The sequence below is a fragment of the Nelusetta ayraudi genome, unplaced genomic scaffold (genome assembly GCF_046127955.1).
Source record: "Nelusetta ayraudi isolate G7.1 ecotype Tasmania unplaced genomic scaffold, CSIRO-AGI_Nayr_v1 ptg000070l, whole genome shotgun sequence".
In the NCBI taxonomy this organism is placed as follows: domain Eukaryota; kingdom Metazoa; phylum Chordata; class Actinopteri; order Tetraodontiformes; family Monacanthidae; genus Nelusetta; species Nelusetta ayraudi.
In genome coordinates this window covers 7,666,576-7,693,703 of record NW_027466120.1, presented here as the reverse complement: position 1 = coordinate 7,693,703, position 27,128 = coordinate 7,666,576, and the positions used below count along the sequence as shown (strand labels likewise).

The 27,128-nt window shown below is 44.9% G+C and overlaps 1 protein-coding gene across 1 annotated transcript in view; it reads left to right on the top strand.

The window, feature by feature from the left end:
- Positions 1-19,747: 19,747 nt before the first annotated feature.
- itga5 (integrin, alpha 5 (fibronectin receptor, alpha polypeptide)) overlaps positions 19,748-27,128 on the top strand; it is a 34,812-nt gene continuing 27,431 nt past the window's right edge. Inside the window, exon 1 of the mRNA XM_076042222.1 lies at positions 19,748-20,226. Within this exon, the coding sequence (XP_075898337.1) occupies positions 20,018-20,226 (209 nt within the window). The 5' untranslated portion in view covers positions 19,748-20,017. The remainder of the gene's footprint in view (positions 20,227-27,128) is intronic.

Below are 27,128 nucleotides of genomic sequence, written 5' to 3'. Positions count from 1 at the left end.
AGGACACAGCAACAGTTACTTCCCGGGCTGGACAACGTAAAAGAAGTTGGTTGGATAGACAAGGCCAACTGAAAAAGTTTCTGTTTTGACTTGGTAAGATATAGATGATTATGAATTCAGTATTTAAATGCTAGTTCTAAAATGGAATAGAGAGGTGGTACCTTGTTTCCTAGATTGTGGCAATATTTTACATTACATGGTTCTTTTCTTTTACATAGGAACAAAATAAAGATTGAATAAATGCACAAAACTCACATCTAAAAGGATGATGTGGCTCATAATTCATCATAACACATTAGCACATTAGAAGAAAAACGTTTTGCATGATGGTAGCGAGACAATTTATTACCATGCTGCCACGTAGCAGTTAACTCATGGCACTGCCGTTCTTGAGAACAACCTCAAAGGCGAAAACCTCCACTTTGACCCTTTCATGTTCTGAAGATGTGTTTTAACAAATGTGGCTTTGTCTTCACGCTCCAACAATACTGCTATGGCTTTTCCTTTTGTGGTGTTTGATCCCAACAGTGCTGTGGCCTCAGGCACACATGATCAATAGCTTGTTTCTGTGGGGTCAGACTTTGGGTTCTGAGAAACGGTGGGAATGAAAGGGGCATGTGTCGTTGGAAAATTTAGGAAAGAAATGCAGAATCACTTCCTGTATACATGACCCTCATCCCTAATGGACAATTAAATGAATCATGTAAAAGTCCCTGCTTGTGGCAAATGCCTACACCCTATCGCAGCAGAAAAGTCACTCTTAGCCCTTAATGAATACCATATTTCAGCGCGTTTGCTGTTTCTCTCTTGCCTACATAAAACTGGCAGTTATAGTCCTTCCCAGCAGGGGCCACGTTTTGCTGACATTTATAATGGTTTAGCTTTCAGTAGCAACCCTGTGCATGGATTGTTTAATCTGAATGACCTCATTTCCTCCGACAAAGGGGATAACTGGTATACCTGAGAAAATACTGCCTTGCCCGGCCCAGTAAGAGTTTCCAAACTGTACATGCAAAGTTAGGACTATTTTCCTCTCACTCACTGCCATGAGTGTCATGGAAACATGTTTGAAGAAGCAGAAAAGGGTGTGTGTGTGTGTGTGTGTGTGTGTGTGTGTGTGTGTGTGTGTGTGTGTGTGTGTGTGTGTGTGTGTGCAGAGAGGGGAAGTTGAAGGGTTGGACAGACTTTCCATTTGTGGGTGGAGTGGACTCAGGAAATAGTTGATGAAGGTTACGTGTGACGTTTGGGCTGAAGCTGATAAGAAATCTTGTGTTTTGGCTGGCATGGAAATGGGCTCACCAAGAGACCAAATAAGCGAAGCAATTCATCTCAGATATTCCATACAGATTATATGTTCATTAAGAAAAACTCTGACACTGCAGATTTCAAGTGCATCAGTCATTCTGAGGTCTGGCGTCTGGGGGGAAAAAGGAAGCAAAGGTTTGTTTGTGCAGGGCATAAATTAAATGTGAAGTTATTACATATTACATAACCTAAAGCCATGACGTCCATCCATTTTCTATCAATGCTTCTACTGCACTCAGGGTCGCAGGGGGTGCTGGAGCCGACCCCAGCTAGTGACAAGTGACCAGTTTGTCACAGGGCAACATAGGAAGACAAACAACCAAATTTAGAGTTTCCAATTCAACTCACATGCCTGCGCATGTGAGAGAAAGCTGCAGTACCTGGGGAGAACCCGTGCAGACGCAGGGAGAACATGCAAACTCCACACAGAAAGCACTCAGGCCTCGAACCTGTGACCTTCTTGCTGTGAGGCGACAGTGCTAACCACTGCCCAGGGAGAATGAAAAATGTGAATTTTAAAGAGAGGCAAATGGGCAGAGTGTTCAATAATTAACTACAATGAAGGTTATGTTAATTCATGATTTATTAACAAGAAAACACCTATTTGAAATCCAATAATATAATTTTTGATAAATACATTTTGTGTTTTCATGTTTCAAAACAAATAAATAAGAAACTATATTACTTCAATGAGGTTAAATGTATTTATAATAGGCATATTACGCATTAGGCAAATCACATATTAAGTTCATTTGTAGTGAGATGAACTGATCTACTAATTTCCTGATTAAAAATTTTAAGCAAGCCTGGTATTTAAGATAATTCTAAAGATAGGAAAACCAAATAGACTTACACAAAGACACTTTTATTCATGTATTTATGGGTGGTATGTTAAGCTTTTACCAATATAAAAATCATAAATCAAGCCAAATTTTACACAGTGGACCTTTATACGTTAAGTTCAAGTGTAAACTAAATGCTATTTTCCGTCTGCTGTCCCACTGGTGCCATTGTGACCTCCTGGTCTCAGGTTACAGTGGGGAAAGGCTGGCGTGTCGGGACTCCAACAGGTGATGGACTTGATGGAAAGGCTTGTCATAACACTGCAGTTCTTTATAGCCACGGGACTGCTGCTGAAAATTAATTACGCATCAGGGCAGACTTTAGGAAATTATTTATGGCTTCTCTGTCAGGCCTGAGAGGAAAGGGGATCCCCCTGGAGTGACTGGAAGAGGCCTTTTTCCAAGAATAAACTGCTCCTCCGGACACTGAGCGTCATCTCCACGACTTGGGGACCAAACCGAGTGCCACTGGGATTTTTTGAAGCTCAAGTTTGCATCTGTGTGAGCACGTACTGCTGTAAGTCTTCTTCATGCTGATTACCGCAAACAAGCGTTGGGCCAACGCACCCTGTGGACTTGGAATGCTAAATTCACTTTTGGTGATTTTTTTTTTTTTTTTTTAAGTTTTGTCTTGAGTAAGTGAGAAGCGAACCAGCTGCAGAAAAAAAATTAAATAAATATATGTATGTATACTGTATATATCAGGACGAGCCACCCTGGCTGGGTAAACTGGGAATGAGTGGATTCGGCAGCAGGATCAGACAGAGTGAAGAGGTCACAACAAGACTGAACGTCAACTTGATCTTCATCCTCTTTCTTTAATTACCACACACTCCCAGCTGCTCCCAGAGAAAATGTTATGGTTCAGCACTTCCTCGAGATGTGATGAGTCTCCCACCGGCCCCTCAAAGGGAATCACAGAGAACGGCGGTAACCAGGGGTCAGCAGGGGTTAAGTAAGACAGACAGGGAGATTCGGAAAAAAACATCAGGCGACCCCGCTGTGATCTCGGTACAGACTTGTTCTGTAATGTCAGCCAGCATCCTGGGAGCTGATCGAATGTTCCAGCAGAAACTCAAAACGCACTCCCTCACATGAAGTTTTAAAGGGGCGAGGGGGGTTGGGAGTAGTTGTAGTAGTAGTGGTTCCAACTGCCATAAATTCTCGGTGGCAAAGCATGAAGAGGAGAGCAGTAAGACGGTTAATGATTAAAATATGTCATGATACGCCTAATTTCACACTCGGGGAGCTGTTTCCCACAGGGCACTGCTGCTGCCGCCTATTGCCTGAAAAAAAAAATGCTGAGAGAGAAAAAAAAAATGCTTGAATTAGATGCACTTTGTCTTCTCTTCCTGCCCTGATGAAATGGAACTGCAGCTGTGTATATTTGGGGTTGGGAGAGGGGAAAAGTCTGGACAAGGTGAGCACAGACTTGTCTTGGATGTTTTGGATGTGAGAGGTTTTAGTTATTATAGTCCATAACTCTTTTCTGGGGAGAAGCGATGGCGCTCTTCCCGGTAAATAATGGGTATTCCCCACTTTCCATATTCTTGGCTCAAAGTTTTTTTTCCCCCTGTTCTGTTTAATGGTGCTATATAAAGGGTTAATGGCCCTTATTTGTCAGCAAGTCACAGTTAGGCTGAACTGAAAGCTGGATTAAAAATTATTAATTTCACTTTAAAGGTCCCATATTTCTATTTTAAGTCTTCCAACACTATTAGAGCAGACTTGTTAGAAAAGGCACAGGAAGCAGGAGACAGTATTTACTCACTTGTTCACAACCTCCTGAAAACATGTTTTTATTTTAGCCTCTGACTAAAACCAATGCTCTGTACGTCCTTTCCACATGTTGTCTGAAGACAGATTGTCTTCACCTGCACTGGGTGTCACAAACCAGGCAAAGGCAGAGCTTTTATTGTTGGGAAACATTTGTAAAATCAACTTTTCTCTAATATTTGCTTTTGCTGAGGGGTAACAAGAAGCAACATTCAATGTTAAAACACTGATGTTCTGGTTTCACTCTGCCTCTGCTGTATTCATGGGACTGGCACTGGAAGACACCGAGCGTATTCAACGAATCTCTCAGATCTTCATCTCCAGACGATCTGAAAATGTTTGGTTTAATCTGCTTTTGACAACCAGAAAATCAAACAAACAACATGCTTACAACGTGTGTGGGCGTGTGTGCACACACACACACATATACACACGTACACACACACACACACACTTGCTGTGACTAGATTAGAGGGTTCTGTAGTTTCTCAGTGACGTTAGCCTATGACCCTGTTGGACTTTGCTTGTGTTTGGGCCCCTTCATTAGGCTCCTGCAGAGTGTGGCCACTCACCCAGGGAGGGGAGGTCATCTTCCAGCCTTTTAATAATCACACCCCTACCCCATAACAACCAGAGCCCCCCCCTCCAGCAGCTGGCAGGTGAATCAACGCACCCTTTGTGGAGTCACCTTGAGGCCAGGTTTCTCCCTGTGGACCTTTTAGTTGTTGTTGCTGATTCCATGATAAAGGTTAGTGAGTGAAAAAAAAGAAGTCTTTGTGGAATTTGACCAACAGCTGCTCATTATTCATTCCCTCAATGTTTTCCTTATCCCTTTGTTGTGTTGGAAGACTCTTATGAAGAACTGCCTTGAAATTGTGTGATGGATTCCTGAGTCATTAACCTCAATTAAACCTTTATGAGTAAGTATCTGATGATGAAACATCAAATATGGGACAAGAGTTTGCAACGTTGGAAAATGAAGGAATCTCGTGTGTGTGCGTGTGTGTGCGTGTGTGTGTGTGTGTGTGTGTGTGTGTGTGTGTGTGTTTTTGGAGCGGGCCATGGGAAGAAGCCAGAGGGTGGAGAAGATAAGCGCAGGGCTGGGACAGGTGATATGCAAATGTGGCTGTTAACGCTGTTAGGGTGTGTCTCCATTAGATAATAAGGGAATTTTAAGAACCTCCTGCTATGTCATTGTAGATGCTTGGTGCCTAAACCCAGCATGGGTGTTCCCACATGTAAAGGAGGTTTGCGGGAAAATCGAGCTGTGCAGAGAAAACATTCCCGGGATTAGTTATTTACTAGCGGCACAGAGAGAAACGTTCCAGTGATCAAAGGTCAGCCGGGGAAAATTCAGAGCTCTTTTCAGTGTAGCCTGTGTCTTATTTCTTTCTTTCCCTTTATCCAATGTAACCATTGGGTCTTTATTTGTCAGCTTGTATTGCTGGAAATACTCTATGGCTGGATATTAAACTAAATATGATATTACTATATATAAGGGGAACTTTACTCTCTGTCAGGACCTCTTAAAATAGAGCAGCTTTTTGTAAATCTTCCATCCATAAGTTAAAAATATTCCATGAGCTTTGAAATGGGCCTAAAATTTCCCCTGACCTCTTTAAGGGAAAGCAGCTGACACAGTTTTGTCCTTATTCATTCTTTTAGGTGTGTTTGAAAAGGAACCGCAGGCTGTGTTGGAACCTCTTACTGGTGACCAGCCTCCAGGAGGTCACCCAGTTTGTTAAGAGTCACTGCCTGCGACTCCATGTAAAACCACAGGTTTGTTTGTGTTGCATCACTTACACGATGTGACTCAGGAGCGTCACGCCACAGTCGCAGACACCTTTTGAACCCGGGCCCCAGACGCTGGAAGTGAGCGTGAGTGCAGTCACAGATGGGAAAAGATGAAGTTTTCCAACTTTCAGACTTCTGTCTTGATGATGATGACAAAGGTCGGCGATGCCGCGTGTCGCGTTACGAGATCCTTTCTTTTCTTTCGTTTCCAAAGAAAATACACATTAGTCCTGTAACTGGTGTGCATCCAATTATTTATTTTACTGGTGGCTTTAGCTCACTGCCCACAAAAGATGCCCTTCCAGATATCGACTCAAACCTTTTAACATGTGCCAACACCTGTGGCGCTGTAAGAAGGAGCAGACAACACCTGTGAAATCCAGCCAGCTCACGTGTGAATGGTCCAAACATCTGGATAAAGCCTTTACCAGAGCAAAATGCAGTAAAAAAAATGCAGTAGAGCTAGCCTGGCATGGAAGACGGATGACTTCATCAAATGTACATCAGTTAAAGAGCAACTCTGAAGGCAAGAGAGGACTGCAAGCTAGCGGATAAATACTGTCTGACTTTCAATTAGATTCTTTCCGGCTGGTCAAACCAGACTGGTACAGCTGGAAGTTTTCTCATCTTGTCACGGTTATCTGGCCCGCCATGGTGCACTGTGGTGTTCAACCAAACTCTTTAAGAGGGCACGTTAAAGACATTAAACAAAACAAGAAAAACTCAGTCGCAGTCTTTGCTCCATGAAAATGCCATTAAGTTCTAATAAAACTGCCGCGGTGCACCGCAGTAATCTCTTTAGCTGAAGCTCGGCTCGCAGTCGCCTTCTCTCGCTTCCCTCTTTATCTTCCTCTGAGGTCAAAGGTCTTGTGGGGGCAGCTGTCTTCTGGTTTTGTCACAGGTGAAGGCGATGGAATCCCTCGCACGAGTGAAGGCTCTCTGCGGCAGGTTTGCCAGGTGGACGAGCCAGATTTCCGAAAATATGATCCCAAAACGTGAACGTGTCAAAGGTCAGCGTGACCGTATATCAAAGGCCTTCAGGAAGACTTTTAGAGAGGCTGCTTTGCTACATTCACCTCACTCCCTTCTAAAGCCGAGCGTGCGGTGACTCTAATTGGCTGCAGGAGGTTGCCATGACATGACTGCAATGGAAATTGCACATTACGAGCGGAGGAAAGCCTTACTCACAGAGAGCGCACACAGAGGTCCCAGAGCTGTGTCATCAGCGTGCAGGACGACTCTCAGCTGAGCGGACGGATCCCTGCGCAGCCAGTAAACCCCACCCAGCTGCTCTCTGTCGTCCTCATCCAAAAGCTGGGCTCTCCACCTCATCAGCAGCCCGCACCACAACTGAGGGACATGGAAGCAATTATAGCAGCAGGCAGAGGAACTTACAGGGTGAAGTAACCTTGAAAAAAAAAAGAAAAAGGGAGGGGTGAGGGGGGGCGGGGGGGCTCTGTGTGAGCAAAGAGCCAAGTCACTGATCATTGATTAAAGAAGCCCTCATGATGATAAATTATGTCACAAAGTGGAGAAGGCTTTTCCTTTTTTTAATGTACCATAAAATGAGCTCAATGTTGTGCGCAGGGACTGCGATTTCAAAGAGGTTCGCTGGTTGCGCTGTGTGGTAGTCCGCTGAATGATGTCCTCGGCGGCACAAGAAAAGTTAATAAGTGTGACTGCATTGATGCTTTGAGGGCCGACACAATCACAACAAGCTGTAAATATAAAACTGAAAAACATGGGTGTGTAAAAGGCTGCAAGTTGATGACAAGACCATTGGGGATGTTTTCTTTGTAGCTTAAATCACTCAAATAAATTAACATTGAATCCCTTCATGAGCGCAGTTTAGGCTGTTTGTTTATACAGCTTATGTATGTTTGAATTTGAACCTCAAGAGTTAAAAGAACTTACTTCCCAACAAGTAGCATGATTGACCCACCCAAGGCAAATTGTAACAATAAACAGATGTCCATGTGTGCAGTTGGTGTGATCGTCATGTGGAGGTTGTTCAGAGAAATTTAATTTAGTTTGAGAAATCTTTGGGTTTTAGGTTGGGTAGGATTGGGTGACATATGGTTGTTGTAGGGTGTCTGGGCCCTTCTTTCATAAGCTGTACATATTTCTGGGGGTGATTGACGGTCATTTGTATTTTTATTTTAATTGATCTGTAAAATAAACTGAAACTGAACTGAACTGAACTAGTTTGCTGCAATAAATAGGAGTTGTTTGTATGATGCTGCAGTGAACTGGAGCCCTGCCCTAGTGTTTAACTCCACCTTTGGATAGGGACATCTGGGATGGGCCCCAGCACCACTGGGATGGGAGGAGAACCACTGATAGAAAATGGATAGATGGAATGGCAGAGTCACTAATGACTAATTAACAGCCTCGGTTCTGGAATTTCCAATATCAAGCCTGCCAAACTCAACATGCTGCAGAAAGCTGATATTCATAAAAACGTGGTGACTGTAGCCTCGAGGCACAGCGTCCGTCTTGGAACTGGAGGTCCAGGGGTCGATCCTCAGGTCAGACTAAAAATGCAGCCTGTAGGGGGCGACTCCATCAGTGTCCTTGGTGTTCTTGTCCACCAGCCTGAATAAATGCAGAGGTTGAGTCAAGCTCGAAGCAAAAACCTTCAAAAGTAACCATCGAAAAATCAATATTGCGTGGCCCCGAGGGCCCCTGAAGGTAACAGCGGGTTTGCTTACACAAAACACAGGAAAAATATACAGAATTTCATGCATGTAAGTATTTACAGTGTAAGTGACAGCAATCAAAAACAGCAATAAACTTCATAAAGTTAATTATAATAATTTACATGTGCAGTTTTTTAAACTTTTATATAACAGTCACAATATGAAATTAAATTGCGATCGGTACTCTGTAATGTGGGAAATTGTTCATATAAGATATAATGCAAATTATAAACAATGGGTTAAAGCGTAAGGCAACAGATGACCCTGGTTAGATTTAGTCATTGATTGATTTTCTCACTGTCAGCCTTTGATTCTCACTTAATCCATATAATTGTTTCCAAATTCAAAGATTCTTCTCACCACGTACTTCACACAGACTCATCCAACATTTCCTCTGATCCTCCCAAGAGCTTTTTTTTCCACCCCAAACGGGCCTTCCTTCCAGTCAGAGGCCATTATCGTTCGCATCAGAGTTTCACAGGACAACCCGTTCCGCCTTCCAAGAGCATCCCACCTCCGGGACCACCCCCCTTCCCCTCCTCTCCTCCCTCCCCTCGGCTCGACGATGTCTGACGTCTGATGAAGTGGGTCTGGTCCAAGAAATCTGGCCGCTCCTCTGACGGCACGTCCTCTTGGAGCCTAAGCCCTAAACTCTTGGTTGCCCGTGGAAACCAGTGGTCTTCAATACATGCGCTGCGGTTCACTCAGACCATCCAGCGTTTGCATCTCCCTATGACTGCAGGGGCAGATTTTAGATCGATGCATCTGATCTGCTGGATGCACGCGTGTAAGTACATGTGTGAGTCAAAGCGAGCGAGACGTTTGGGGTGAAAAACCTGAAGTTTTCTGACTACAGCTCCTGAGACCATGACAGAATGCATGCAGAGACTCATTCCAAGTCACTAATAGAAACCAGACCTGTGGCGCATGAGGAGCATGAGGCTTTCACTTGAGGGAACCACCAGAGGAGGGACCAAGGAAAGGAGGGAGGGAGCCAGAAAACAGAGAGAAAGAACAAGTTGGCCACAGAAGAACCAACGAACTGTTGTTTGCTGGTCTGGTTGACATGAGGGGATTGTGTGGGGGGGTGGAGGGGTCTTCCCTCTCCACTTGTGTTTGGGATTCCTTCCTTCACTTGCCGAGCGAGTGACGGTGACTGATAAGAGGGATGGAGAGATAATTCCCTCCAACTGAGCCTGTTCAATTGCACCTGACAGAATGTTGCTTTAACTCAGCAGATAAGGAGCGCGACTGCTTTGGGTCTGCGTGAAGACCAACACGAGAAGAGGGGAGAATGTTGAAAGCTAAAAGGAGTGTTGAAATGTCCTGGGACTCTCGTGTGGGAAAAGAGAGGGGGAGGAGGAGGAGGAAGAGGAAATGGAAAAATTGAGTAACGTGAAAGAAGTGGAGCTTTGGGATCAGATGATTCATTATCATCATTATCATCACCATCATCATCGTATGCTTATCCTCCTCCTCCTCCTCCTCATCATCATCATCATCTTCATCGTCCTCGTCCTCCTCCTCCTCATCCTCATCATCATCATCATCATCATCATTATCATCATCATCTTCATCGTCCTCGTCCTCATCATCATCATCATCATCATCATCATCTTAATCGTCATCACTCCTCCTCCTCCTCCTCCTCCCTTCATTCTTCTCGCTGTCCAAACTCTCCTCGGCTCTTCTCTCTTTCCCTCTCACTCACGTTATTATCACATTTTCTCTTTTGTATCTCAGACGGGAGAAATTCCATGCTGGTCATGAGGCAAGTGAACCCCCCCTTTCCCTCCAAACCCTCCAGGACATTCAGCCAGAAGCTCGGAGAACAAGAGCTGAGAACAAGTCGGCAGGAAAAACCCACTGACAAACGACTGAGTCTTGAGTCTGAAGGAGCTGTGAGTCACGAGGCGGCGGCGCTGCAGCCCAGTGTGCCGAGGGAGTTTATCAGACGGGATGATGATGATGATTCAGAATATTAACGTGGACGTGCAATGTTGGTGTTTATGCATTGCAGTCTTTGTGTGAGATAGGTATGACCATGAATGGTCAATTCCTCTGCAGAGGGAGACATTTAGTCACCAGGTGGTGGGGATGAATCATCAGACAGTGAGAGCTGTTAAAAGTCAGGGTGAAGCATTATTTCTTTCACTTTGACAGTTCTAATGAACACAGAATGAGCAGAGGGCCTGGAAACTACCCCCCCCCCCCCCCACACACACACACCTGATGCCTCGCTCTCTCTCTACCTTTGCTTACAATGGATTTACAGTCACAATCTCAAACAAGTAATAAATAAATGAATATATAAATAAGCAATCACATCAGCAATATTCAATTTAAAGAGCAATTTCAAGCAAGTAAACAGCATTTCTTAACCAACAAAACATTTCTGTGTTTCTCTCTTCTTATTGTGGCACATCATCACACACAGCCACCGACTAAATAGATAGACATGTAGTGTGAGGAGCCAATTAAAAAAAAAAAATACAACATTTACACCTGTTTCTGAAGTTCTTTTAACTTTACGGTGAGATGTTCAGAGACGCTCATGTTGAGGGACACACAACGATCAACGTGATACCACAACATGTGTGATGTGTTGAGCCCCGGAATTCTAAAAAAGCAGCCTGAGAGTCAGTGAAGTTTTTCATCTCAATTAAGTAATGTGCCATTGTGTGGTAGTGATTTATTCCATGAGCCAAAACTGTCCCAGACATGAATTAGAACCTCATGTTCAGTACTTTAATTTGGCACTTATTGTTTGTGACCAAATGACAAAGTGAAGTTCTGATCATAATTTGCTTTTTGTCAGGGCAAATTAAAGTTGCTGAACCCACAAAAAAGACTCGGTTGAATTCATGTTTGGTGAAAGGAAACAGTATTTTCTACATGGGTGTTTGACTCCTTCGAGAAAGCGGTTGGTTAAATAGTGCATGAGGCGGGCTGTTTTTTCATTCTCTCCACAGGGCAGACACTCCACTGCTCCTCCAGCTTGTAGGTGGTCTGTCACTCAGCCCTATAAGCTGCGTTGTATCATGTTTCTGGTTGAGCTCGCTATGTTCTGAGGGAAAATACCCTCTTCTCAAATCATTTAATATGATTCCGACGCTATTACGTAAATGGCAAATTAGAATGGGCGTGACTTCCAGGATTGATGCCTTTATAATGGCCTCACCGACGTCAACTCGGCACAACATGTGATTTTCAGTCACTGCATGCGTCGCTTTGAAGTGCAGGCGATTCATGAGCTGCAGCAAAACACAACATTCCTCAAAACAAATGCAGGAAGACGCTGATTGTTTGACCTTACTTGGCGACAGGGAAATAATACACAATAATGCTGCATGTTTTCTGCTCATTAAACTTGCCGGGACGAGCCAATCAGAGCGTTAGCCTGAGGTTAAAGGAAAGAAACCCTGATTTTGTGGTTGGTATAGGTTTTTTTTTTTTATGGTAACGTTTGCTCAGCAATTGGAGATTTACAGATGGAATCACTATTTTGTTTAAAAATGTTTTTTTCTTGAGGCGGTTGCAGTGTTGTACAGCCGAAGCAGATTCAGTATTAGTGGCTGTCTCGCTAGCAGAATGCCTTCAATTAAAAAGATTTTCCGTTGAACCTTGCCAGAGAAGCAGCAGCAGCAGCAGCAGTAAAAATACCTGCTGTGGTTTTCCTCTTATAGTATTTGTTATTGTAAGCTCTGTTTATTGGTCACATGAATATCGGCTGTTTTCAACCTCTTTAAGTGGCGCCGAAAGACCTCGGGCTGCTACATTGTAGAAGATATTTTTCCTCTTAGCGTTGTTCCCGTTGCTTCACACTTAGGTTTGATGATGATGTGAACAACTAACGCGTTCTTAAACCAAAAAAAAAAAAAAATGATTTTGTGCCTATCTTCCCAGCAGCCTTCAGTCAGTGTCCGCACCAGGAGTGGGACCCTCTCCCACCGAAGGGGAGAGTACAAGCTGCTCCTCCAGACCCCCACGGGATTAGACCCTCGCTAAGGCTCGTACATTAGCGGGATGACAGAACACCATCTGCATGTTGCCACACACTTACTGATACCACTAATGCACTGATCATAAACCTCTGATGTCTTCTATATAAGGCTGTGCTGGTGTGTGTGTGACACCTCGGTGGTCTGGACAGTATTAACATCAACATTGACTTATAAGGAGGAGCGGCGCAGATAATACGGACTCATGGGGGTAGGTGTAGCTTTTAAATTGGCATTGTGACTCACTATCCCAAACATTGTTTTTAGTGTTTACAGAGGGTGACGCAGATGAAGTATGGCGCATTCTTTTGAGAGCCACATAGTTCAAGAGCCACTGTGTTGCTCATTGACCTCAGCAAAGTAAAGTCTGGACAGGATGTAGCACAATGTAGCAGGAAGTGGTCAGCTATGTGGAATAATGGGAATAAAAGCAATTTGAATGGGCACCTAATCAGAGATAGACGTTAATTATTTCAAAAAAATTGTATTGTTTATTTATTAGCTAGACAATGACGTGCACTGTGACGGCCCCTTCTCATTTCATACATCAAGCAGAAAGAGTTCTGAGTGTTCAGCAGTAAAAAAAAACTAAACAACTGCTCCCAAGATGCACGAGATGAAAGTGATGAATGTGAAGTTCTCCTGCAGGAAGGAGGCGAACATTGAACAGAGCAAGTATAAAAGAGTCCGGAAACTATAATAACTTGTCAGGCCAATAATGTCAGTGTCAGTGACAGATACATGACGATAGCAAATGTCCAAAGATGTTTGCTCTATTGTCTAAGTGTCTCACTGCAAGACGGAACAATGTAAATGGGCTTTTCTCTCAAACCAATGGATAGCATTGTGTTTCTATCACTCCGTCATAGGATGCCTGCGTCTTGTGGAGGAAGTGAAGTGATGAAGTGTTGAAAGTTATGCAATGGTGTTGTGTCTGATGGTGACATTAGCCATTCATTGCAGGGCCGCAGCATTCGTTGAGCTGCCAAATGACTCTTTAAGGCAATGTGCTCTTTTCACCGGCATAGTGTGCTAATGTGTAAGTGCGTTAAACAAGATGCTATGCAGAACTGTAACACACAAGTTAAAAAAAAGTCTCTGGCCCTTCAATGACCTCTGCAGAAATGGTTAAAGTCTATTCTTAACTTCTTTTGTTTGCTCCCATTGACTGAGTACAAACCTGTACTGATGACTTGACTCTGACTCACTGGTTTGGGAAAACTATTAATATTGAAGCCAAGAGATTATGGCCAGTGCCATCTTGAGTTTCTATATTTGGATGCATAGGTGGCACCGGAAGTGAGTAATGATATAATTGGAATGCCCCACCCCCAGTAACTGTAGCCCCACCTACAACTTCATGGCCTTTTTAACTCGAAATTAGACCAAACTGGACATCAGGGACTATCTAATTTTCCCCCAAATGATTAAGATCAGCTAGTAATGCGAACCAGTTTGTAAAGGTATAAGTTTAATCCTCTTCTCTGCATTAGCAGCAAGTCATTTTAGACTTTTTGCAACCATTTGTGGCGGCCCCTGCTGGTCAAAGGATAGAACATGCACTACTGTTGAAAAGTTTGGGGTCACTGACTCATTTCTATTTTGAACTCCATTATAACTAGACAAAATAATTATGTTGAATGCTCTGTGGTCATTCTGGGTGCATGAAAATCAGCCAAGATGTGTTTGACAAGTATGGGAACATTTTAGTGCTTAACGAAAACCATTTCCGATGCCTAATTAAAGTGATTAAGGAAATTCCAAGTGTGCAAAATGCTGTGTGATCACACTAAAAGAAATATAAACCACAACGCTTTGTTGACTCTTTTATGGTGTAGCTCACACAACTCAGTGTGATTAGAATGCAAAGCTTTGTTTTAGAAACCTTTTTTCTTAGCATTTTAAAAGCAATTGACTTCTGTAATGATGTCCACTTACTGCACGCTTGATGTTGATATTCACTCTCTAAAGTCACATTCAATGAGACATTCCAGTCAACAACTGTCAAAGCCGAAATCCCATAATGTCTTGTAAATAAAGCCCATCCTGACTGATTTTCAAGCACTAGTAACGAGAGAGCATTCCAGAAGATTAGTTCATGAAAGTGGTTATATTGGAGTTCAATGCAGAAATGAATCATTGACCCCAAACTCCTCAACTGTAGTGTAGTGTTTTTTTTTTCTTGGTTTTTCTGTTGTTGGCCTCTTTTTTGAAACCAGAAGCATCGTCCATCTTATCATATACTCAATGCGTGCTCCAGTGTTTTATTAAACACACACTTATTATGACATCACAAGGGGCATTGATGCCTCAGAGATGTCCAAGCCAACACGACCGGGTTTGTTTCAACCGTACGGCTGCCTTGTTACTGCACTCTGGAAGGAGCGACGAGGCATCGGGCTGAACATGCTGACCTTTGGGGGGTTTCTTATGGAATACTGCTGGTGCAAGACTGGCCCACTGTAGACCTGGATGAAAAAATGAAAATAGGAATAACATGGACACCCTGAATGCCGGAGTCCATGGCTTGATGTTTTCGCTTTTTCAAACAAGCTGTTTATGTCGTGAGAAAGTGTCTGCAACTGTTTCCATATGCACTGTGTCAAACACGGGTGGGTGTGGGAACTCCGGCGCGGCAAATTGAAGGGAGGTGGAGTGGGGGAGGGGGGGGGGGGACTGTGTGGGTGGATGTATGTGTATGTGTGTGTGTATTAGGCAGTGAAACAATACCCCAAGGCACTCCAGTGATCACACTGATTCACTGCCCGCTCCCGCTGTACCCCAGATACATTTTACAGCCGCATTCCTTCACCCCAAGGGCCTGGCGGCGAGCTCTGCGGCACGCCTGCCCCAATAGCAAAACACGGGAGGGGGTCACGGGGGCACGACATTACTCTGAGAGACAAATAGACCATCCAAATAAAACATGACGCCTCCAGCACGGGACCAGCATGCGAAAGCAGGAAGAGCAGCAGCGCTGGTAGGACGTTATCTTTAAAAGTGGCACATTCCTGTTCGCAAGTTTATACGATGCCACAACTTCAGGAGTTCATTTGTGATCTTTCATTATGATGACGTGCAAATAATGCCCGATGCACAGTTCAGGCCTTTGCCAGTCTTTGGTTTCACTGTTCGTTGGGGCACGGAGGGAGGACTGTTATAAGCCTCGACTGCAGGGCTTTATTTGGAGTCGAGTGCTCGCAACATGCCTCTCTTTGTCTGTCCGGCTGCTCTACTCCAGTGACCTCGGCTTTAATGATGCCATGAATTTAGTGCCACCTCTTTAAAAGCCGAGCTTTAAGGTAAAGAAGTTCAGCGAGGTTGCACAGAGAGTACGGGGACACAGGATCTTTAGGATCTGCAGGGTCTTTTCTCCCCAGCAGCTTTCTGCTCACTGCTGCTTTACAGCTTTTCACCATTGGACTGATTAGCAGATGCACATAAAAAACAACAACAAACTGCTCATTTTCGGATGTTTTGTGGCCGTTTTAACAAGCCAGAAATGCGGCGGACACCGTCTGGATCATCTCGTATCCCACACACATCGTCTCGTTTTGCGCAGAACGGGCAGTAAAAGCCTACAAGAGGAAGCTGTAACGCAGACCGATGGAGCCTTGTAAGGAACCTCCGCCTTGATTTGCTGCTCTAAAACCATCGTATGATTCACTCGGCCGCCGCGTTGCTAAGAGCCTGTGTTGAAAACAATGCAGCGTCTGCTCAGCAACGCGGGCCAGTTCGTGAAGTCTCAGGCGGGATGGAGCAATCAGCAACACCTCGGCGCGCTTCCTCCTAGCACACAGGGAACTTGGAAGGCGTGGAAACACAAGGCCGTGTTTGTCCAGTGTACGTTGAACAGAGTCACTGAGAGACGAGAGAGAAGGAAATCGCAGAAAGAGGAAGTCCAGGCAACCTTTTTACATTGAGGAATTTCCTGTGAGATGGGTATCTGCCTCACTACCATTAAAGAGATTGAGAGAGAGGAAGAACGAGGCACACTGAGTGCCCACCGTGTGAGCGCATGAGTGCATGTGAGATGAAGCTTTTGCAAGACAGGTTGCCCCTAAGATGCCCAGTAAATAAAATGAATAGTTCTCCATTACTCCCAAAGACCTGTGTTTAGAAAGCACCTTCTCCGTCCCTGATGTTACCAAAAGACTTTGATCTGTGTGCAAACAACTTCCAGTTTCAACCGATCTAAAAAGGAGCTGGCAACGGAACAAAGGGGAGATGAAGTAAATCCTTCCAATTGTTGTAACTGTTGACTTCTGTGTGTATAAAGGATCAAGTTGCCTGTTGTGCTCTTATTTGCAGCCTTTTCACAAGTGGTAAAATGTGTTTATACTGTGACGGAATCAGCAAGTGAGTGTAAGTGTGAGTTTCATAAAGCCCATGTGCACAGGATACTTGCAAGGAAGGTAGACAAAAACAACCTGTCTGCAGCTACCGTGCATGTCACTGTGCACTTTTCTGGGCCAATCTCAGTCCAAACCATAATTTCAGACAGTGCTACTTTCCTTGTTTCTTGTTTGACAATAGTAATTATGTGTTACTTACAAATGAAGGTCCAGGTTAAAGTCAGAAGTGCCTTTAACCTGGACTGTCATCAAAGACGTACAAGTTGCACTTTTTCTGGGGAATTCCCAAACTTTGTTTCTCAGAGTTTGTCTTCAAACAAATTTTTCCCTACAGGTATCGTTTGCCTACTACGACTACTACTACCACTAATGATAATAATAATACTTAGTGCTTTTAAAATTAATTAACTGAAGGAAACATAGATCTATTGAAATTACAGACGGTATGTTTTTCACATTTGATAATCGCGAAAATGCAGTCATTCCAAAAAGCGACAAAAGTGAAAAGAACTGCAGCAAGCTAACAGATCTTTTTGTTGAACTGGATCGAGGTAGCTGACTCAAAAATGTTGGTCCATTTCGTTCCCTCTGGGAATCTTCCTCAGTGAGAAGATAACCTCACTGAGCTGGCACATCCATGCCTTATACCTCTGTGGCAATAATCATACTTTTACTCTGGTGCTACTACTAATAATGCACCACTGTAATGGAAAACATGCCTCCTGCCACTGAAAATGAGCAGAGCTGGCGTACGTGTGTCCACGCACCGGAACATATATCTGTCAGGCCTTGCAGGGGTGCCAATGTGTCAGGTCTATATTTAAAGAAGCGGGCCAGCTGTGCGGGCTTCTGTGAAACGTTCTTTAAGTGTTGTGCTGCACTTTAGCACTGTTGCCATAGAGGCCAAATGATGATGTCAATGCAGAAGCATTGGAATAGTCCTCCCTGACCCCCGCCTCCCTCCTCCCCCCTCCCCCTCCGCCTCTCAGTTTTTAAACGGAAATCGCCGTATGAGCGTGATGGAAAATACTGTGCAGTCAGCCAGCCCCAAATAAGCATCACCAGAGTGAGAGCTGGCTTCACCTCCGCCTCTGAAAATGCACTGAACGGAACTCACTTGTAGGTTGGTTGGTGAGAGACGGGGGGGCGGCAACCAAACAGAAGCCACTTAAGCTACGGCGAGAACGTCACTGCTGTCATTCAGCCAATGACATCTGGAGAAGAAGACACCCAAGAATTGACAGCAGGATCATCTTTTAACACAAACCTATTCTGCAAGCTCATGGAACTGGTTCTGATGGATAATCTGCAAGAAACTCTGTTCTATGAATAAGTACAGAGTCAGCCAAAATAATACATATACATATCAGGAAAAGAAAAACTCTAATTTGTATAAGTAATTCCATAGATATGGAATCTCTTGAAGTTTTAAAGTACAGTGGTTGGCTGTACACATCAAAATGAGCCAATGGCCACTGCCTCTTTGAGCGCCTCTTGTAATTGCAGAGGCCAAAGATAACTAGCATTAATCTGGTGACGTCTGATAAGATTTGGTATTGAAATATTTAGCTAAGTTTTTTCTTTTCCTGATGTGTGTATACATTATTTTGGCTGACTCTGTGTATAAATATTCGAAAACCCCAATTACCCCCAGCGAGACTTGACCCAGTCACCTGTGACAGATGCACACGCTCAATTAGACGATTTATGAGGGAAAAGTTTGAACTGTAAACAGTTTGAATGGCTCCACATGATCTGTCTTTCTGTCGGCCTCCTTGCTCCTCTCCGGTCCCCCTTCATCTGCAATCCCGTCCCATCCCATCTCCTAAAAACAGAGCAAGAGAACGAGACCCGGTCAGGATTAGGGCTTTGAACCATCAAGTGGCCCCAACAGCTGTGAAGTAAACCCCCCCCCCCCCCCCCCCCCCACTCGCCGACCCCCTCAAACACTCTGGATTACTCCCATCTCCCCAGAGTCAGACTTCCCACCGTGCGCTGCGACGCTTCAGACCAGGTTATAAATACGAGTGGCGCTCTGAGTTCATGTTGCTACTGCCGCGCTGCCAAATTTGGCCCCCGCGCTCAATCCCCGCGGCTTCAGGCGAATCAGCTAAACCAACACTCACTAATTCCAGCCAGCCGGCATAGTTTTATTAAAGGTCTTGATGAAGTGAGTAGTAACTTCTTCTTCTTCTGTTTTTTTTTATTAAAACCCTGACCACTTTCCTCCGTCTCATGTGACTCAGTGGCAAATCTTCCCACACCTTGTGGAGAGCCTTCCGAGGAGGACGCAAGGCCCTTTTAGGGCTGAAGCTGTAATCGAGTGCAAAAAGCATATGGATCACACATTGAGTGGCAAAGTTGTGCTAACAAGGTATAATTAGCTTGGTGTTGTGCAAATTAGTGTTAGCGTTATCTTAAAAGTAGTACCCTGGGAAAATTTATATGACACCCAGGGACGTCGGCCTCTAATTCTGGGTTTACTATAAATTAATCTGTGGCAAAACATCAGAAACTCATTATGAGATTGATTTTAAAAACAGATAAGTTTAGTTAAGATAAGTTGAGGGACAGCCTGGCCAGAGGAGGCAAAAATATTCACATATTGTACATAAGTAAAAGTTAGAATGCTTGTGTAAAAAAAAAAACCTCTGGTCAAAGTAAAAGTACTAATTCAACTCCTTTACTAAAGTAAAAGTAAGAAAGCACAGGTTCCAATATGCACTTCCATTCTATTGATGGAACAATGCATTTGTTGATCTTTTTTTTTCTCTCAGTTGCTAATCATTAAGTCTTTGCTCGATAAATACTCAGAGCTTAGTGGAGCAGAGGAGCCCTCCTAATTTATTTATTTATTTATTGAATTATTTATTTTCTGTATTTCTTTAGAGGAATCACAGGCTCCTCCTCCTCCTGCTTCACCTCCTCCTCCAAACTTTGTCACGAGTGTGGGAACTCCCTTGCTCCATGTATGACGAGGAGGTGAGCGGGGAAGGCGTGGGCCTGACTGGCTGGCTGCAGAGAGCGGGGCGGACAGAGCGCTGAGGACGCGGAGAGGAGCTGACGGAGCAGTATCGAGACGCTGAGCTGACCGGGTTCCACATCGACGCACTGGGATGCACTGTTAGAACCACCAGCCGCCGCCACCACCGCCTTCAAGTCGTCTGCGAACTCGAGAGCGACTCGACGCGGGGCCAGTACCGTCAATTAACAAGTTGTGCTCGGACCGAGTCCACATCGAAACAATGGGTCCGGGGCGAGTGCGCGTAAAGGCGCCGCGCACGGCCACCCTCCTCTGCCGCTCGCTGCTTTGTGTCGCGCTGCTCCTGCGCACTTTTTCTCCGCCGCTGTGCGAAGCATTCAACTTGGACGTGGACAACCCGGCCGTGTACAGCGGACCCAACGGGAGCTATTTCGGATACGCGGTTGACTTTTACTTGGCGGATTCCTCCAGGTGAGCCCCTCTGACGCGCGGAACGCTTTCCCCCCCGAACAGCTGCGCCGCAGCCACAAATACAACATCGCGTTGTGGAGAGAAAGTTCGTGAGCTCGAATTTTCCTTGGCATTTTCTCAAATTGATGCGCATCACTGTGCTCAGATGTAAGCACCTAGTTTTGTTAGCTTTTCCCCCAGTCAGAGTTGTTTTTTTTTTTGTTTTTTTTTTTTTAAACTTTGTTCCAAATGACTTAGAGTCAAAGCACCGTATTGCAATGGAGTTTTAGGCTTCCTTTTGTAAGGATGTTGTTTTAGCACTGACATGAAGAGTGTGTGATCCCTGGACACATGCTTTACGCACAGGCACACGCCCTCAACCGATGCATTGTTTCACAGTAACCGACTTCCCCCCACTGAGGGCATCTTTTAATAGATAAAGTACATCTCATTTTAAAAGGAGACCACTTGGGTCAACTGAAGGGGATGAATCCAACTAAAAAAAAAAATCCAGTCATGGCTTTACAAAATTACATTTAACGCTGACCTTGTTCTGAACGTCAGGAAAAAGGCTTAAGTGCCAATCACATCTTCTTGATCCACAATGTTGGGATGAGTCCTGGCTCGCTGGAGGTGTGACACCCAGCTTGATCGGATTGGCGAGGCAAGAGTTCTCCATCACCAGCAGTTATAAAGTTATCAACCTTATTTAGACCCACATGGCTGCGATAAAGTGGTTCCCCCATTTTAGTGTGAGGATGTTAGGATGGAGCAAAGAGGCTTCGGGGGCTTTCTATCAATTAAAGATGCCAATCACCGTCTTAATTTAGCTGCATTTATCATTCATTTCTTTTCATGCCAGCCTCAACCCAATCCTGTTATTGCAATAATCACTAGCCAAAGCTCTATGCGGCCACGGTCAATGTTTTCCCCCTCAGACATAATCAGACTCCCCGACGGAGTCTGTCTCTGCCGGTGTCTCGACCCACCGTTGGACCAGCCAGCCTGCTGGGCTTTAAGAAAGGGCTTTGTGCCGAGTGGGCTGCCAGAAGCAGCTTTGGTTTCCCCTCTTACTCCTCCCCACTTCCTTTCGGCAGCAGACACCCAGACAGAAAGAGATCCGACCCCCTCCTCTCTCTTCCACTGGTGTCTCTTCCAGTCTGCTACTATTGGTCTTGGTCTTCAGAGGAGAGCTGTATGATTTAGGACGTGAAGTCTGGATGTATGGACTCCTCTTTCCACCCGTCCCCCTCCTCACTCCTTCCTGTGCTGATGTCATTCCGCAGGGCTTCATAATTTATCCATCCTGTAGACCTTCCACCCTGCTTTCCCCCCATCGTTTCTCCCAGTCTCATTAAGTGTGAAGCTGAGAAGACGTCATCACGCTGATGACTTAATCTGAACTTTTCTCCAGTTGCGACAGAGGGGGGGAACAGATGGGACAATGATTTGCGCAGCAGGAATAATGTTTGAACCTCGCTTTCTTGCATTGTGCCGCCCTGTAATTTTCCTGTGCAGGATAAGTATTAAGAAATCAAGCTGTCAAGCGTAGCAAAGTGTAAGAGAGCAGACTTGTTATGGCCTTAAGTCACTGCTTTCGTTCTCAGCTATTTCCATTCACAGTTTCTTAGAAGGCAACGTCCATATCAGTTGGGCTTTGCAGGGAGTTCCTGTTATCTCGTGTTTTTTCTGTCACATCATCATTGCCCTTGCTCTGGAGACATGAAACTTGGGGGAGTAGCTGGATTCCCGGCCCGAGGTCAGCCGAGGAGCTCTCTTCTCGTCCGGATGAGCTGCCGTTAGCCGGGCTCCAACCTCATATATAACATTTTTTCCCCCCTCTCGTCGTGTTTATTTCTGGTTGAACTTTACATGGGCAAAATAAGAATGATGGCAGACCCCTACAGCGGAGCAGAGTTCTCTCACACTTAAGTGGCGCTGTCAGGCCAACAAAGATCCACTTTCTCCCACTTTGACGACCATCCTTGACAATGAGTTTATACATGTGAGTTTGGCCATGCCCTTTCGGCCTCGTGTAATAAAATTAAGTTTGGACACAGCCAGACGGCCCACCGTGGAAGAACGCCCGAGGATGGCGTCTGGGAACTGTGTGTGCCAGATTCACACAGGAAGGACAAGAGGATATACGGTCCCTGTTGTGTGTCCCGGCGTTATAGTTTATGACATGATTGATTAACTCTGTGCCCTCGTCGGGACAGACTTCTAAAGACTCTTCCTTAAACACTTCATAACCAGCAACAGAAAGTGAATCTTTTATTTTTTTTGACTTTCTCTGGTGCCTGGCAGAGATAAGGGAGTGGATCATTCTGAGATAAAACCAGTCAAGGGTCAGGGGCTGTAAATAATAACAGACTTTTTTTTTCCTGTACTGCGTGAGAGGATGAGACAACTTTCAGTGCCTGCCCAAAGGAAAAATGTGGGGCTTCTCTGTAGAAACATAAATTGTAAACACCCTCCTGGAGTCCTGAGTGGGATTGTGGAGCCATTAAAAATCTTTGTATAATGATGGAAACTGCCCTAATGGAGTAATAGGTTCCAGTCGGCACATGTGTTCAAAGTGACGTGTCGGTGATGTGCCTGAGCTCCGGGATGATTTGACCATGATGAGCGTGCACGTGAGGTCAGCCGGTCCATGTAGGTCACTCTCCTGCAGTTTACCCTCTCGAACACGGTTAGAGTTGTGCTAATATTGACGTTGGACTGGGCTCCTCTCTGGCCACTAAAGTGGTCGTGTTTTCTCTGTCTACACCAGGGTGCCTCTCCATGTATGATCAGTCTTATTTCTGTTATTGTTTTCATTTTTGTCCTCTTTCTGTGGACCTGCGTCTTAATCAAATCGCCGTGTGTCTTTTCCGAGGTGCGGGCGTACGGCTTTTGTGTATTTGTGCTGCCGAGCGCCTCTTGATCCAGGTTCTCTGCCTGTTGCGGGCGGATAATGAGCTCCTTTGTCTGATGCCAGAAATTGTTTACTGCTCTCCAATGTGAGCAGTTTGCACTTTAGCTCACTTTACTTGGTTATTTGTCAAATTTATTGAGCGGCTGAAAGGCTGTGTTTAATTTTCTGTTTTCAGGTCTTCTTCTTCTTCGGGGAACATTAGTGCGTGTTGCTGCGCAGGTCACTTGGGATACAGCTCGCCTGTCTCGGGGCATAACGTGCCCGTCTAACTTTTACTGCTCTGTTGGTAGAAGCAGGCTTTAAATAACGAGCCTGTGTGTGTTTCAAAAAGGGCCAGTGTGGATGGTGACGATGTGTTTAAAGAGCCCGTGGACCCTGCTGTCATGTCTGCTCGCATTTGGAATGCCCTGAGGACGTCACGTCTCCGTCGGAATGGAGTCGGCCATTGGCCAGGGTCGCCCTGACTCACGAGCTAGATGTAATCTCTGACTGCCAGGAGGTCTGGTTTGCTTTAACCTCTGCTCACTGAATGATTCACATCTTTGGTAACTCGACGAAAGCCATCAAGTCTTTTTGTAAATAAGCAAATGAGCCCATCGCCTGCTGGTTGATGATGAAACTCCACCGGCTGGATTTTTTAATGAGCTTGAGATGGAAATGAGACGTAAAGCTTTGGTAATGACTGCGTCTGGGTGTGTGTGTGTGTGTGTGTGTGTGTGTGTGTGTGTGTGTGTGTGTGTGTGTGTGTGTGTGTGTGTGTGTGTGTGTGTGTGTGTGCGCGCGCGCGCGCGCGTGCGCCCGTGTGTGCCTTTGCATGTATGCATGTGTGGGTGGGGTCGGGGGTGCTCAGCCAAAGTGTTTCAACAGCTGCCTCACCCCCTCCACAGCCGTCACCATGTTTAATACAACAGTCTCCCTCTCCGTAGGTGAGAGGACTGCACCCCCTGATGTTGTGGCCATTGTGGGGAGGTGTGAACCAGCAGCAGTTAAGTGCCTTGCTGGAGTTTAGAGCATTTGGATCACGATGGGGGGAAGGAGAGACTGGGGCTAGAGGTGTGTTTGGGGGTGTGTCGTAACAGCTTTGCTTGGAAAAAATGTGAATATGTAAGTCCGCTTTTTGTGGTAACATATAACAGGGTTTAGTACCAGCTTGGGCGTATGTCACAAAAAAAACTCTCCTTTGCACTAAATACTCCATGTTTAAGTTAACAATCTTCATGTGCATCTGAAAAAAAAATATTATTTTTTTTAATCAATCCAGTTTTATCAATATTGGATCTCATTTCTGAGTTGCAAGCCGCACATCGAATGGAACCCAACGCTGAGCTTGTTGAAAAAGACGTTTTGTTTGTTCCACCCCCAAAGTTCTCACCAGTGAGAAGCTTCAAATGGTTGCTACCTGGCCCTGACGCAGAGAGAACTCCAAATGTGGTTGAAATCTTCTGCGAGAACGAGGATTTGTCCAGTCACTTTCAGCGTTGTTTTTGAAATAATGCTTTTATGGACTCCAGATGGAAATACGTGAAATCTATCCAACAGCATTGGGAAATGTTTTATCTGGCATGTCAGATTACGTTTCAGTGGCCGTTTTTCACGTCCTTCATATGATGCTGAGTCATCGTTGGACTGTTATAAAAGGCCGGCTGGGCTTGCTTCATGTCGAGCGACAAAAAATGATCCTGTACTGGGGAGTTAACAACAAACGTGGCGTTCAGCGTGGAGGAGAGCGTGCACTGCTATCCTCATCATGGCCAGACGACTGGGCAGCAGCAGCAGCAGCAGCAGCAGCAGCAGCAGCAACAGCAGCAGCAGCAGCAGCGAGAACATGTGTGGATTGAGGATCGTCCGTGTGGAAGGTCTAAGACCTCAAAACAGTTTCTGTCTGCACTGCTATCAGAACCTTTTGCGTGGCTTTGTGTGGCTGAGAATGAGTGATCACACCGTGCCTTATTGTCATTGGACTGCTAAGTGCCCCTGCCTGCTTCATTACAAAAGGCAATAACGCACCGCGTCACGTCATACAAATAAATTTCGGAATGTGCGCCACATTCTGACACACACACCAAGGCATCAATTTATGACCACTATGGTTTGACCCTGGCGGGTGGTGGTGGTGGTGGGGGGTGTGGGGTATCGGAAGGGGAGACTTGTTGTATTTGACTGCAGTCCATTTCTCCACTGAGCAGCAAAGGTCAAGTGCCGTGCTTGATGGTTTACTGATATGGAACCACTTTAGTGCTTAAGCTGATGTTGAGAGCTCAGTGTAAACACCATGTGTCACTGTACCCCCCTCCCACTCCGGAGTCCCCGCAGGCTGAGGGCCACCAACCTCCTCCTTTTCTCTGCATCTGCGCAACATTGCTCACAGACTTGTGTTTATGACTGCAGATGGTGACCTCAGCCAACACAGGCTTAACTAATGCAATTTCTCTTGCTAGCTTTAACTGGTTGTAATAGTATGCAAGTGACATCAGCTCTGCAGCTGGATGGAAGACAATTAAATGTGGTGAAGGAGAGAAAAAGTGTTTGGACTTGAGAGGTTGTGGGGGAGAAGGACAAGAATTTCCTCTGAAACAATCTCTTTCTGGAGCCTCAATAATTGGCTCTGTGCGCTATTGACACATCAGCAAGTTCTAGCGCTCGGCAGTGGCCATGAATTCTAACCCCAGACTCAAAAGTGGTTGTGACGTTTCGAACGGTATGAGGCAAAGTCTTTATAAGGCGTCTCCTGATTACTTTAGAGTTAAAGGAGTTAAATTCATTGGCTTAATTAAGGCTTTATTGCCATCTAGGCCTTGTTAGCTCTTTGCTAACAGCAAACTCATGACAAGGAAGATCACTCAAGACCTGTCATTTGGCATTTGGATTATAAATGGCTTTAAACTTTGGACGGCTGAGAATGAGTGATTTTTATGTGGTTTCCTCTCCCAGAGGAGAACTGGAATCTAACATGTTCACCTCGAATCAGAAAATTCACATTGTACTGCATCTCTTTTGTATACAAGTGAATGATCTAGGGTGTTATTCATGCACTATGCCATAATCAAGATGAAAATGCCATTACTGTATGGAATCATTTGAGCCAGATCCCTGGTTTGGTATCTGGAAGTGTGGCAAACTACCTGAAAATCAAAAATCAATCTTGCCCCTTCCCATCAGGCAGTAAGGGAAGAGTTGCAGAAATGTGAAAGCTTGATTAGAGCAAATATTTTTCTTTTGATTCAATAATATAATGTCAACCCAACCGTTAGTCCCCCTCTGTTGGGGTTGACTCCAGCCACTGCTGCTTGGATCCCAATGAGTCAAAATCTGCTCACCATCCACTTGTCAAACTTTATTTGCATGCCAGTTGTAAGGATTGGTTTTCGCACCCCAGGCTACTGAAAATAAGAATTTGAAATGCAGCCCCTCACACGTTAATGACATCTGAGCCATGTCTCACAGCTCGCAGATAAAGTGTAGGGTAGGAAAAAACACCCGTTAAGTACAGACTGATCCTTCCCAGATAATGACCTACTAAATGCTAATTCTTCCTCTTTAAAGCACTTTCAGATAAGCATCAAGCCCTGTTTGTCTGACTGCGTGCCTTCACATCTGCTTTGTAAAGTAGTTGCAACTCGTTGCATGAACTGCCAACTGGCTGATTAAAGCAGGATCTCCTTGTTTTGTTATTTCCTGTGTTTTTTCCCCATTTGCACAACTGCTGCTGCCAGCCAGGATTCTGTCCAGTTCAACAGCACGAGCTCAGACGACACAAAAATGTGTGTGTGTTTTGCGTAACATCCCCCTAGTGGCGCTTTTTTGCATCAGTCTTCTTAAACTGTCAAAAAAAGTTTTTTTTTTTTCAATGAACATCAGCAAACACCAAATAAAATAATGTTTTCACCGTTGCAGGGGTGCACTTCAGGCGAAGGAATACTAACCTGAAGTTATGAATGGAATTTTTCACATAACTGCAATAGACATTGTCGTCGCGCTGCAATTGTTCTAACAAGTTTGCAACCGT